This window comes from Colletotrichum lupini, chromosome 8, assembly GCF_023278565.1.
Source record: "Colletotrichum lupini chromosome 8, complete sequence".
In the NCBI taxonomy this organism is placed as follows: Eukaryota; Fungi; Ascomycota; class Sordariomycetes; order Glomerellales; family Glomerellaceae; genus Colletotrichum; species Colletotrichum lupini.
In genome coordinates this window covers 4,781,036-4,795,298 of record NC_064681.1, presented here as the reverse complement: position 1 = coordinate 4,795,298, position 14,263 = coordinate 4,781,036, and the positions used below count along the sequence as shown (strand labels likewise).

General features: G+C 39.7%; 3 protein-coding genes across 3 annotated transcripts; all 3 read left to right on the top strand.

Moving 5' to 3' along the window:
• Positions 1–1,077: 1,077 nt before the first annotated feature.
• CLUP02_15910 (uncharacterized protein) lies at positions 1,078–3,377 on the top strand (the record flags this gene model as incomplete). Its single annotated transcript, XM_049294834.1, has 2 exons — positions 1,078–3,290; positions 3,359–3,377. The coding sequence occupies 2 exons, from the start codon at positions 1,078–1,080 to the stop codon at positions 3,375–3,377; spliced, it is 2,232 nt and encodes a 743-aa protein (XP_049151981.1).
• Positions 3,378–10,841: 7,464 nt separating this feature from the next.
• On the top strand, positions 10,842–11,642 carry CLUP02_15909 (IgE-binging protein; the record flags this gene model as incomplete). Its single annotated transcript, XM_049294833.1, has 2 exons — positions 10,842–11,436; positions 11,518–11,642. The coding sequence occupies 2 exons, from the start codon at positions 10,842–10,844 to the stop codon at positions 11,640–11,642; spliced, it is 720 nt and encodes a 239-aa protein (XP_049151980.1).
• Positions 11,643–12,574: 932 nt separating this feature from the next.
• CLUP02_15908 (NADH:flavin oxidoreductase/NADH oxidase) lies at positions 12,575–13,756 on the top strand (the record flags this gene model as incomplete). The annotated part of the gene is made up of 1 exon (XM_049294832.1): positions 12,575–13,756. The coding sequence occupies one exon, from the start codon at positions 12,575–12,577 to the stop codon at positions 13,754–13,756; it is 1,182 nt and encodes a 393-aa protein (XP_049151979.1).
• Positions 13,757–14,263: the final 507 nt, after the last annotated feature.

Here is a 14,263-nt window from a genome sequence, read left to right as displayed (position 1 = left end):
CCCTCCAATCGGCATTGAGTAACAATATTCTCGTATGGTCGGGATACAGAGAGGGGCCGGAGGGCGGAGGGTCCATCCTCGCATCCAGGCGCAGAATAGGAAGGTCGTGTTGTGGAGATTCGTGATCTAATTACAGGGAGTTATTGCCAAACCTTATTGCGGATGTCGCTGGATTCCTCGGCCTCCGATATCGTCAAGAGGGCACTTATTATTTTCCTAAAACACTTTCTGGGTACAAACTGTGCTTCAATTGCTCAAGGTGAGTAATTTGGTACAATATTCCTGTATCAAAGTTTAAGAACCATCTCACTCTTTGAGATAAGATAGAGCTAGTCACACAGCTTTATCTTGGGCATGTATGCGACCCGGGCTTCATACTTTACTCTACATCCTGCCAAGCATAGTTGCGCCCGGCTTAGACTTGATAAAACTTACCTTTTCAATTGCTTCTGGTTAAATGACGTAAATCTAAGACTGAGAATCGACCAGGTATTAACTAATGGGGTGGGACTTCAACATGTCTGATCCGTTACAGAGTAAGGTATCTTACGGTTTGGGGGGGCTCTTGGGACCAAGACCTCGCGATGAGCGCAAGGGCCATCAGCTCAACCATCACTCCAAACGACTCGTACGGGCAGCCAGAGGTCAAATTTGCTATGGTGGACAGACCATCAAGCATTGTATTGTACGAACTGCCACCAGATCATCTTGTTATTGCTATGGGTGTTGGTCAACAGACCATGTAGGGACTCCGTACGCTCGGAGGCTCTTCGTATGGGCAGTCTACAATGCGTGCGATCCAGCTGGTGTCTCATGTGGGTCGTCCAGCACGTGCCGTCGCTGTTGCCTGTCGCGTGCTTACTATTCCAACCTCCGCCTGGCCTCAGCACAGCCCATTTCGAATCGTAGACAACTTCATATCCAATCCGCTCTCTCAAACCGCGGTGCCCTACCTCGGGTGACTGCGTGTAGGAGGGTTGAAACCTCATTTACTCAAGAGGTCACTCTACCCATGCACTTCATCGCCGCCTGAGCGCAACCTTCGGTCATCCTGGCCCGTATAGAGCCTCTTGACTCATGGCTAATCCTGTCCCTCTCGCACAACCTGCGGAGAACCGGCCACGGAGTGGGATCCGGCCAAAAAGAAGGCAGGTCGGCAGAGCGTGCGATGCCTGTCGTTTGCGTCGCATCAAATGCGACGATGCGTCTCCTTGTGCCAACTGCAGGGGTCGGGGCCAGCAGTGCAGCAATACGGAAGCAACCCGAACTTCGACTCTCTCTCAGGCCCATGAAGAGATAGATCGACTAAGGCTGAGAGTTTTGGACCTCGAACGAGAGCTTCAGCGACACCGAGGGGCGCATACCAATCCTGGAACGTTGTTTTCTATACATTCGCAACAAGTAGTCGCCAACGTGGAAGCAACGGCAGCCAGTAACATCGCAGGCCACTTTGTCACGCCAAGAAATAAGCCTTGGGATGGTGCTCTGCTCCGACCCGCACGATCACCTCATGTCGCATGGTTTGGACCTTCTTCTCTTTACTTTTTTATCCATCGCCTTGGCGTGTTCCTCAGTACCGATGTAGAACATGCTCAGCCAGACCACATGCTTCTCCGATCAACGAGCGGTAGCGCCGTGCCCGCCCAGGAAAGGACTACGTCAGAAGACGCATCTCATTTGCTGAGGCCACTTTTTAACGGCAATAAACCCGGGGTCTATCTGAATCCAATTCAAGAAGAGTACTTCGTCAATCTATTTTGGCAATCATACCACACCTCTTTGTACGCCATTATTGACGAGGCCGAGTTCAAAAAAGAGTATCAAGCCCTCTATCTGGATGTGCCCTCTGGCTATACTCGCAAGCCTTCAGCGCTGGTCGACATTGTTGTTGCCATGTGCATGCAGTACATGGCCTCAAGTCTGCCGTCTAGCCATCAAGGAGACATCGTCGAAGGAAACGATGCTACAACTGCCGGCCGGTGGCACTACCGAAGAGCACAGACTTTACTAGCCGGGGAAATGGAAAGCCCTTCTATCTCCACGCTACAGTGCCATCTCCTTTCAGCTGTCTATGTCTGTGGTGCGTCGTTCCATAATATGGCAGATAGCATTTGTGGTCAAGCTGTACGCATAGCCTATATGCTGGGTCTGCATATCGATCCTCCACTTGATACACCTGAGAAAGAACGTCAAGTAAGACGTCGACTTTGGTGGGCTGTCTATGTCTTGGACAGCAAAGTCGGGATGAAGCTGGGACGCCCCTTCTTACTACATGGTTCATTTTCCATGCCGCCTTTCCCAGATGATCAGCTTGGCGCTTCCATGTTATCAGGATCTACATTCGCTCCAATTTCAGGGGACGCTACCTGGCTGAGCTTTAGTCTTCATCACCTCAAATTATTCAAAACAATGAGAGATGCTCATACTACATTATACAGTCACGACGTTGGGCTTGGACAACACAAGACTATATGGGATGATCCCACATCCTTGGCCAAGGTAGCCGAAAGTCTAGAAGCTCATACCGTCATGATAGAGAGATGGGTGCAAAACTTGCCTGGTGCGCTCAAAAACAGCCGAGTAAACAATGGCCGCATTCTCTCAACCGACGGCTCGGCTCTCGTTATTGAGCAGTATGCCCCACTCTGGCTCCAAAGACAACGCCTTCTCCTGGAAATGGAATATCACCACATGTCTGTCAACCTTTACCGACCCTTCATTTCATTCAAAAAAGTTCCGGCGCCCGGAAGTCGTCTTGAGACGCTCGCAATAGAAAGTATCAACCATGCGATAGAGCTATCGAAGATTACTCAGCAAGCGCTTTCGTCCACGGCTATACTCGATGGATGGCATGAAGCGTTCCAGTGGCAATGGAATTCTGCCATCACATTAGCAGGATTTATCTTGGCCAATCCGCGTCATTCTGCAGTCGTAGCCGCAAGAAGTGCCATGGATTCATCCTTGTCAGTTTTTGGTACATTTGGCCAGAGTTTCGAGCTGGCAAAGAATGCTGAAACTGTTGTCCGAATGCTGTGTACGAAGATCGATGGCTTGATATCGACTTCTTCCCAGGACCATGGTCAGAAGGAGCCAGCTGCATTATCTACGCTGGGTATCGACCAGGAAGTGGAGGTAGTTAATGGCTTTGCTTCTGAATCGGTCTATACATCAACCTCCCCTGAGCTTTTGACTCAATTTCTGGACTTCGATTTCACGGAAATGGCGGTTGGCGTAGATTTCTGGGCCAATATCGACATGCTGGGTGTCGGCGATATTAGCACATTTGGCGAGTCCTCTGTCTTTTGACAGAGATAATAATATTGGGTATATTCCAATACTTTGACACACGTCTAAACAGCCAGCAACGTGATCGTTAATGCAATTGCTTCGAGCAAGCAATAGTGAGAGGTGTCGTTTGTTTTCGAGCTGATCGCGTGAATAGTGAATCAAAGAATTGCAAAACAGTAATCGTAAGCATTCATGATGCATTCTACCAATCGGAGCATGTCCTGCCTCTGCTTACTCTGGTCCTTTCCTAACTACTAGGAGTTGCTCCTACACTGTTGTCGGATTGGAAGTCTAATTCGACCGCGGCATACAGCCGACTGCGCAGGGGCCAATTGGGGGCCCTATTTACGATTATCGTAGCCAGCCTAACCTATGGTTAGAACCTCCTTTTTATACCTACGACGTAGATATTTATATAGTTTAATTAATCTCTTTATTAACTACGGTTCGAACTAACTACCTTATAATAGGGATACTAATACTAATTAGTAATTAAATTCTATTATTATAGATTAGTAAAGTATCTCGTTACGCAGAAGAGACGACTTTTTAATATTATATAAGATAAGAGATTCGTACTAATTAACCTTACGAAAGTAAATAAAAAAAGAGGTAATTCTTAAATACTATACGGAATTAAGTAACCGTAGCCCTTTATTACTTATAAAAGGTCGACGTTTACTATGTTAAACTACGTTAATTAACGGAACCGCTTAAGTAACTAGCCTTTTGCCGTCGCCCCGAGTAGCTTTTTTACTAAACGACTTTTCTATAACTAGCTCGTAATTAGAAATTAACTAGTTAAATTAGTAAAAGTACGATATAAAAGAGTACTATGTAATTAAAAAAGGGGATCTTTAAACGTAAATATTCTTATTTAGTAGCGAAGGTAACCCTATAGGAGTTATTAAGCTAAAAGATCTATGGTATATAAGAAAGTCTATTATTACGAGGATCTTATAAGTATAACCTTAAGCCTGCGATCTAGACGACCTCCTCGTAGCTCCCTTAACTATCCCCTAAGTATTACTTAGGAATATAATATACGGGACGGTTTAATAAGGGAGAAGGGGATTTAAAAATCTTAATAATATTAAGCTAAGAGTATTATAGATCTTAGAGATTAACTTAGGAAAAAGGCGGCTACCTTAAAGTAGTCCTATAACCTCTTATTAAAGTTATTATTAGCTTAAGAAAAGGCTAAAAAGACGAAGATCTAAAGAAAAAAAAAAAAAATCTTCTAGAGGGCCGCTAAAGGGCTTCTTTTTTATACTAACTCTTAGTATAAAATTACTAATTTTAAGAAATTAACTAAGGAAGTTATTTAAAGATTATAAAGAGTACGAGGCTTAGGAGGCTAGAAGTATACGGGATAGCGGAAATCGGTAACTAGTAAAGATCCTAAGACTAATTACTATATCTTTTTATAATAATATAAACGTTTACTACTACTATTATTAAAAAGAACTATTAAAACCTACCCTTTTTTACTAAACGAAAAAGAGGATCTTAGTAAGTATAATAGCTAGCGATTTAAAAAGGTAGTAGTAATTATTAAAAATAGTAAAAACGAGAGTAATAGCGAAACGGCGAGAAAAAGCGGGAATCTCTTAGACTTTAATAAATTCGTTAAGTAGTAAAAGTACGGATTTATTATAACTAGCGCGCGGATTAAATATATCCTTATTAAGATTAAATATATTAGTAACCGCTAATATAGGTATAAACTAGAGCACGACCCTTAATAAGTTAAAATAAAAAAGAAGAGGATAAAACCCGATCTTAAATAGAATCCTAATCCCTTATAAATAGGTAAATATTAACCCGGACTATTAGGGGACGTAAATATATAAAATCGCGGATTAGCCTAACGGTAAGTAAATTAACGTAATATTAATCTATTTAACTAAGGTTTATAAAAAAAAGGGGTTATAGGGGTAACCCCTATTTTATAAGATCGTAAACGACCTTAGCTACTAGCTAAACGAATAGTTTATAAGCGCAAGCCTAAGAATTACAAAAGTAGTTAATAGATTCCTCTACGGGCGAGGGGTATTATTAGCATAATTATAATCGCGAGAGCTATATGAAATACTAATAGTAATAATTATAGAGGAGGAATTCGTATTATAGAACTAAGTATAAGTTAATAGAATATATAATCGCTTTAACGAATTTAAAAAAAGGGTAAACGACCTAGATTTCCTCTTTATAATTACTAACGGAAATCTATCGTCGTAAAAGGATATACCGGGGTAAAATATAGTACTAGAAGTATGATAATCGATAATTCTGCTTATTTCGATTTATAACTCGTTATTATTATTAATACGAAATTCGGCGCCGATCGGTTAATAAAAAAAGAAGTAAACGACCCGAAGTTACTAATAGTACGTAGCGACATAGGGATTATATATAAATACCAAAAACCTAGTAATAAATACGAGGTAATTTATAGACTTTAAAAAGATCTTCTTAAAAAAGAAATTATACTCTAGGGGGAAGTATAAGGTCTTATAAAAAACCCTAACGATATTTTATAATTACTATAAAAAAGTTAGAATTAGGGAATACTAATATTATTTAATAATTAATATTATACTTATAAGCAAAGCCTTTAATTATTATTACAAAGCGGTACGTAATCTTAATTAAAACGACTTTCTTAGTATAATTAACGCAATCCGAAACTACTTCGAAACTTATGATAAGAACCTAGAGCTCTTATTTAAGCTATAAGCGATTTTTTTTATATCTATAGCTAGGATAATAGAGGGTAAATTGCGAGTAAAGATCTTGAAAGAGCTTATCGATCGAATCGATAAGCTAGCGAAAACCTAGCTAAATAAGGGGATAAACGAGTAAAAAGTCGGATATTTTTATACTATAATCTAGCGTATACTAAAGGTAAAAATAACCCTATACTAAGTACTTAAAGACTACGAGACGCTCTACTCGAGGCTAAGATCTAGCTTTAATATTAAAGTAAGAATGCTATACTAAACTTATTTTTAAGTATACGACGGCCCTTATTAATAATATTAAATTAATTAAACGTATAATAAAAAAGGAAAAGAGGCTAGATATAGTAATCGCTAGTAAAGAGGCCTAGATTCGTTAAATAAGTAGAGATTTAACTTATAAGTAGGGTAATAGAAAAAGTAATATTATATTTATAAAAAGGATAGATATTAGTTAAGTAACTACTTTAAAAAAGAGCGTACTAAATCGTACGAATAGTATAAAAAGTCGAGGGTAGTAAATAGTAAAACTAGCCCTCGTCGGTTTAACTAATTCCTTATTATATATAAGGGCAGATCTAAGGGTATAGAACTTAGTAACGGTAGTTAAAGTAGCGGCCTAAAGTATATACCCCCTATAAGAGATTTAAAAAATAAGGAAAATCTTACCCCCTATATTAACGAATTAGATTATAACGAAATCGACGATATTAACTACTCTTTTTTCGCCCCGTTAGCCTCTAGAGGATATACGAGGCTAAACGAATAGAGGGTAGTAAAAGCTCTTAATAAGTAGGCTTTTATTTATAAATAGTAAGGGAAGGTCCTTTAAACGACGGATATAGAGGCGGCTAAAAGGGTAAATTTAATAGGGCCAAAGCCTATTTTCTTAATAATTAAAGAAAAGACGCTATTTTTTTTAATATCTAAAGAAAAGGAATATAGTACTAAGTAAATTTAGGGGTAGCTAGAGGGGTCCTTTTTATACTACTTAGATCCCTCGAATACTAAGCTTATATAAGTATTTTATACGAGTAAAAGGTACGGCCTAGACGATTTTTAGGGGATTATTTTAGATACTAAGGTATCGTAATAGTTAACTAGAGGAAAAGGGTAATTTAAAGCGCTATAAAAGATCGCGCTAGTAATACTTAATACGTTAACGGTAGGTATTATAAGGATTAGTTTCGGCCTAGGTAAGGAAATCGTCGCCCTAGGTATAGTAAAAGTAAAAATATACTTCGGAACGATAACTTTCTATATTTTGCTTATTAATACCCCATTTCTCTTATATTTAAAAAATATAGATTAACTAAGTATTATATTTAATAATACGAAGAATAGAATCTTTAGTAATAAGTACTTCGAGATAGTTAAACGATAATAGGGGTATACGTTTATAAAGCTTATTAACAATACGAAGTTAATTAATTACTTAACGGAAAGTGAGCTTAGAAGACTATACTAGAGATTTGGGTACCCGTTAGTTACGAGGCTATATAACCTCTTAAAGTAATTAAATAATAATAATATTAAAATAGGGGCGCTAGAGTAGTTAACGAAAGTATATTATTAATATTAGATAAATGCGCAGAGCTTATATAAATTTAAGTTTAAATTGCGTAATAAGCTTAACTTTAATTAGGAAATCGTCGTTAATATTTTTTACTTAAATAGTCGGCTAGTATTATATATAATCGACATAGCTATATCTTTTTAAATAGGGCAATTCCTCTAGGATTTATAAATAAAAATAATATAGGTAGCCCTACGAAAAAGCTAGATCGATATATACTAAGGACCGCTAAATAATATTAGAACCGACGCTAGTACTAGCTTTAAGTCGGTAGAATTTAGGGATAATACGACGGCCTATAGTATATAACTAAAAGTCGTACTCGTTAAAGCGCACTATAGTATTAAAAAAGTAAAAAGGGCATACTAGTAGTTAAAAAGGGCGTTTAGAATTATTAAAAAGGAAAATCCGGATTCTACTAACGACGAATGCCTCTAAATAGTACTTAAATACTATAATAATACTATAGGGCCTAACGGACTTATACTAACGCTATTAGTATTTAGAGTATATTTAAGAACGACCTTAGCCTCGCTATTGTCGCTAGGTATAAGCTAACGAGCCCGAGTAATTAAAAAAGTAATATAAGTACTGCGCGAGGTAAGCGTAAAAAAATAAGTTAACGAGGTAATTATTACGTATAATAGGCCTAATATAGAGGATAATTTAAATATATTACTAAATTCGGATATATAAGTATAGTGCGAAATTACTTAATAGTAGGCTAGGCTATATAAGTTAATTTTTATTAACGAGCGCTTTTATATAGTTATAAGAGATCGTAACTAGTTACTCGAAGTATTAATTATAGTAGTTAGACCGTACTATATAGATCCTAACGAGGTAATTTCTAACTTATAAGAAGAAGAAGAGCTAGGGGAAACTATATAACCTATAGTAGAGGTATAAGAAATTATCCTAGACGAAATTATCGTAATAGTACTAATAAACAACGAGGAAGAGGAAATTACTAAAAGGGTACTAATACTACTAGCGAGACGTTATAAAAGACTACGACGGTAAGCCCTAACGCGGCAATTTATTACTAACGACGAGGTAATTAATACCTTTTATATAGTAAAAAAGAAAGCCGATTTCGAGCTAGTAATTAAACTACGTAAAGAAGGCGTAATTATAATTATTAAAAAGCCGTATAAGGGATTAGATCTTATCGAAGTAGACACTCTTTACGATCGAGGGGTCTATCGATTTATCCTATACGACTTAGAAAAATATATAAACCTCTATATATTTAAATTACGAATAGTTCGTAAAATTAAAAGGAAAGGAATACCCTAGCTATACGAGAAGTTTAGATACGTAATTTAGAGGTACGGTAACGTTAAAAAGGCGACGCTACTTATATAATTACTTATTATATAGCGCTATAGCTAACGATTAATAATAATATTAATAATATCGCTACGGAAAAAGGGATATGAGATTTAGAGCCGTAATATTACCTAGGCCTATACTTAATTAGCTATAGGGCTCATAAGGAAAATCCTAGCCTATTTACTAAAGGAAATAGTTAGTAAGTACTTAGAAAGTACGATTATTAAAGTGCTTAAGCTACTATATAAGCTCGTAAAATCGGGCACTTATTAGTGGGCTACTTATTACGATTTTTATATTAATTAATTATTAATAGTTATTTCTACGTACGACCCGTGCTTACTAATTATAGAGTACGAAGGTAATTAATTTAGAATTATTAGAATATAGACTAACGATATATTAAGCCTATCCGATATTAACTTTATAAAAAAGGAGGATAAGGAGCTTTAAAAAGCGGGCTTTATAGCGAAGCTAAAAGAGGTCTTTATAATAAATACCCCCTTAATATTTAACAGCGGGATTTTTATAATTAAAGGGGAAACCGTTATTTTTTAATAAAAGGAGTAGGGCGAGAAGATTAACCTCGTTAATCCGAACGTAATTAACGTTAAGAAGCGGTATAAGGCTAAGCTCGTACGAGGGGTATATATTATAAGTATTTATTAACCTAAAATAACTTTTAATTATATTTAAATAGCGTAGGCTATAGATCTAACCGAACGAGACGTTAAGGTATTTAATAAGTAGCTTAAGTAGTAATAAATAAATCTCGATCGAGGTCTTATTTATTACCTAATCGACCTTACGATTAGTAAGCTCTACGTCTTTGTTAATAGGTTATTTATAAATAATAACGACCTTATTTCGTAATTAGGGTATATTATTATCCTAGCTAACGAGAGTATAAGTAAGAGCGAATTTATTATATATAGTAATATAATTTATTACTTATTAATTAAAAAATAAATAAGTAACGAAAAGTATATTAGCGTTAGAGGTTTATAATATAGTTAACGGCGTTAACCTCTCCTATATAATTTTAATAATACTAAAGAAAATTACTAATTAAATTAGCCTTTTACTTATTTTAACGGTTATTTATATAGATTCTTACTCGCTATATAAATACCTCGTTAAATTAGGAACGACGAAGGAAAAGAGGCTTATAATCGATATTATAGCCCTTAGGTAATCGTATAAAAGGCGCGAGATACTTAAGATTTATTAAATTAATAATAAAAATAACCTCGTAAACGCTTTTACGAAAGTAATACTAAATAAGGGATTAGAGTAATTCGTAAGTAATAAAAAAGTTATTATATAAATAAAGGGATAGGTTATATAAAAAGAGTAAAGAAAAGGGGGAAAAGGAGACGACTTAGTAAACGGGCCCGAGGTTAAATTATATTTCTAACCGTAGTAGTTAAATTAATAAAAAAAAGAGAAAGTTAGTATTAAATTAGAAGTCTAATTCGACCGCGGTATATAGCCGACTATATAGGGGCTAATTAGGGGCCCTATTTACGATTATTATAGCTAGCCTAACCTATAGTTAGAACCTCCTTTTTATACCTACGACGCAGATATTTATATAGTTTAATTAATCTCTTCGTTAACTACGGTTCGAACTAACTACCCTGTAATAGGGATACTAACAACTGTGAACCAACGATCCAATCGAAAGAACTCCTTTTGCGAACGACTAAGCGAGCCTCGATCCTTTACAGACAATAGCGCGAACTTGGTATAAATACGTCCGTTCGATTCACCAACTCTACTTTTTGAATTATCCCAAATCAGACTTCTTTCGCAACTTGATACTTACAGTCAGATCTCAATAATCAAGCTACCCTATTTTCACTCTTCGTCTAGCAAGGCACTTTGTTCCAAAAGCCACTATGTCTTTGCCGCGCCGAGCTCTGATCAGCATAACTTCTGCTCATGGCACCCTATTCGAGGGGAAGGAGACCACCGGCCTCTTCATCAGCGAAGCGCTGCATCCTTACAGCGTTTTAAGGGCAGCTGGTTTTGAGGTTGATCTCGCTTCCGAGACTGGTACATATACCCCTGACTGGCTTTCGACACAGCCAGATTTCCTCAACGGCGAAGACTTGGACATTTGGAATAATGCCAAGAGCGATTTCCGCATGAAGCTCGACAACATGACAAAAGCCGCTGACCTCGATGGTAACGCATACGGGCTTTTCTACGCGTCTGCCGGCCATGCCGCCCTCATCGATTATCCCACGGCCTCTTCTCTTCAGCGAATCGCAGCGCAAGTCTGGGCGAATGGAGGGGTGGTCTCTTCTGTCTGCCACGGACCAGCACTTTTCGCCAATCTGATCGACCATAGCACCAATGAGCCCTTGATCAAGAACAAGAGAATCACCGGCTTTACTACGGAAGCCGAATCCTCCATGGGGATCATGGATGAACTCAGAAGCTGGGGTGCTGAGATGGTGGAGGAAACGGCAATTCGACTCGGGGCGACATGTGAGCTTTTCACTCTTTCCTCCATCCATGGCCCAACCATTGCTTGGTGTGTGAGTTCTTCGGATCTAACATTGAAAACAGATGTGCGTGCCCCTGGTATCTGGGACGACTTTCATGTAGTTGATGGTCGCCTAGTGACAGGCCAGAACCCAGCCAGTGCTACATCCACTGCTCAAGCTGCCGTTGAAGCTTTCGACAGCGCTTGAAACATGGTATTTCAAGATGATATGAGAACTCCTGGTGTAGAGAGAAGATATGCTTATGGGTATGATTCAATGGATTGGATAGATTGACAGGATTATAAATTTTCTTGGTGATGGAATCGTTTTCCGAGCACTTTCTTAACTGAGGCCTCTGTGTAGCTTGTTGATGTTGTCAACCCTTTCACAACGGACGCGTGAAAGGACGTGAAATTCAAATATCATGCATAAAGAGATGTGACCGACAAACTCATATGATCATTCAGAGCCTGTGCAGCGCAGCCTCAACAGCCGGAGCAAGTCTTTTTTCGAGGTGATTACAGATTGATTGCTAGGTTGAACGACCTCACGTTCTTTAGTCATGGCAGCAAAATATTAAGCTCAGAAGGCGGTGGACTGTTGGGAAGAAATTCGAAGAGTGAAAGCAAGTAACAAGCCAACTCGTCCTGCTTTTGGTGCACGAAAGCCACGTTGCTACCCATAAATGCGGAACTGACGCCATTCTTGGTCTCCGATGAAAAGGGCTATCTCCGATGACTAAGAGCGGGATGACAAATTAGGAAGAACCACTTAAATGTGTCATTATCAGCGGCACGGGAGATCGGGTTGTCCCGGAATCACGGAGCTGCTGCACGCTTTGTAAGGCGCCAAGCCGGAGTTGCGGAGTTGCCCACAACATCACGAATCAGTCCTCCGGCTGACTCGCCGATTGATGTGTGGGCCTTCTCAAAAACAAGGAAACAACTAGAATAGCAGATAGTATTTAATGACGAAAGAAACGTCAGACTGACTTGGTGAAATAGAGACAACTCGCACTGGTTTTTTTGTTTTTCAACAGCGACTTGCATAGATTCTCCTCGTTATCCGTCAACATATCCCGCTTCAAGTCGACATACCAGCATCGTCAACCACACAGCATCATAAATCATCAACTCAACATGGCATCGCCCAACATTACGGAAAGCAAGCTCTTCAAGCCTTTGAAGCTTGGCAATACACAGCTTGAGCATCGGATTGCTCTGGCACCGTTGACCCGATACCGAAACGATGCAAACCACGTGGCGAAACCTTTTGTTCCTCGATACTACAGTGACAGAGCCTCAACTCCGGGCACTTTGATTATCTCAGAGGCCACTGGCACTTCAATGCCAGAAACTGGAGTACCGCACGGCCCAGCCTTTGTCACAGACGAGCAAGTTGCTGCTTGGGAAAAGGTCATTGCTGCAGTTCACGAGAAGAAAGGTGTCTGGTTTCAGCAAATCTGGGCTCAAGGACGAGCTGCAGACCCCGACTACCAGAAGCAGCGCGGCTACAAGTTTCGTTCCTCGAGTGCTGTGCCAATGGAGCCTGGCGCAGCTGTTCCTGAGGAAATGACTGAAGAAGAGATTCTGCAAGTAATCCAAGACTTTGCGGACACCGCCAAGAGAGTTGTTGCTGCAGGCGGCGATGGTGTTGAAATTCATGGAGCCCACGGTTACCTACTGGACCAGTTCCTCTCAGACTCCGTCAACAAGCGTACAGACAAATGGGGAGGCTCTATTGAAAACCGGGCTCGGCTTCTTCTTGAAGTCATCAAGGCAGTGGTTGAGGTCATCGGCGCTGAAAAAGTGGCGCTTCGACTCTCTCCGTATGCATCGTTCCAAGGGGCAGAGTCGTCTGATATCCACGGACAGTATACATATATTGTCAAGGAACTGAAGAAGATGAACGTTCCCTTCGCCTATTTGTCGCTTGTTGAGGCTCGAGGCGACCCGGCCAAGCTTTTGAACACTACGCACGATCCCAAGATTGCTCAACAGACACTCGACTTTATCCTCGATATCTGGGATAACTTGTCCCCCGTTGTTGTGGCTGGTGGTTATAGTCCCGAAAGCGCTGCCCAGGCACTTGATGGGCACTACGCAAAGTGGGATGTCATCGTTGCATTTGGAAGAAGCTTTATTGCAAACCCCGACCTTGTCTGGCGTTTCAAGCACGGCGTTCCACTCACAAAGTACCATCGATTCTCGTTCTACATCAGGGGATCGGAGATTGGGTACAACGATTACACATTTAGCCAGGAGTACATTGACGCACAGCGCGAATGGGCTTTGACGCATTTGGCTTCAAACTCGAAGTAGTACTAGAATCGTTACTTTGATTTGCATTTTCTGGGTAGAAAAGCATTAGAATTTAGAGCAATATCCATGTCGTTTTCGCCAATAGAAACATTCTGTTTTTTAATCATGATATTCCCATATCATGATACCAATATCAAGCTCTTTTCCTAGCCCCGTGCAACTTTGTGATTTACACCTAACCTGGTATGTTGCGTCTGGATCTCTCGAAACAATACTTCAAGCTTCACGGCTCCAGTATGCTCGGTGTGTATATCGCCAGAGTCATCGACCTGATTCGTTGCAAACATGATTCCTTTGGAGGCGTAAATCATGAATAGCGAGCTGAAAGGTGCAGACTGGAGGAGAAGACATGGGCATGGTCATCACTGGTTTCGAGATATATGGTCAAGCACTTAGTTGACAACCTGCTTGATGTACGGTACTCATGAGTTTGAAGATCTAGATGCCAAGCAGCCAATGAGCCCAACCGCCTTTTAATTGCCTTCTTCTATCGCGAATGCGGGGCAT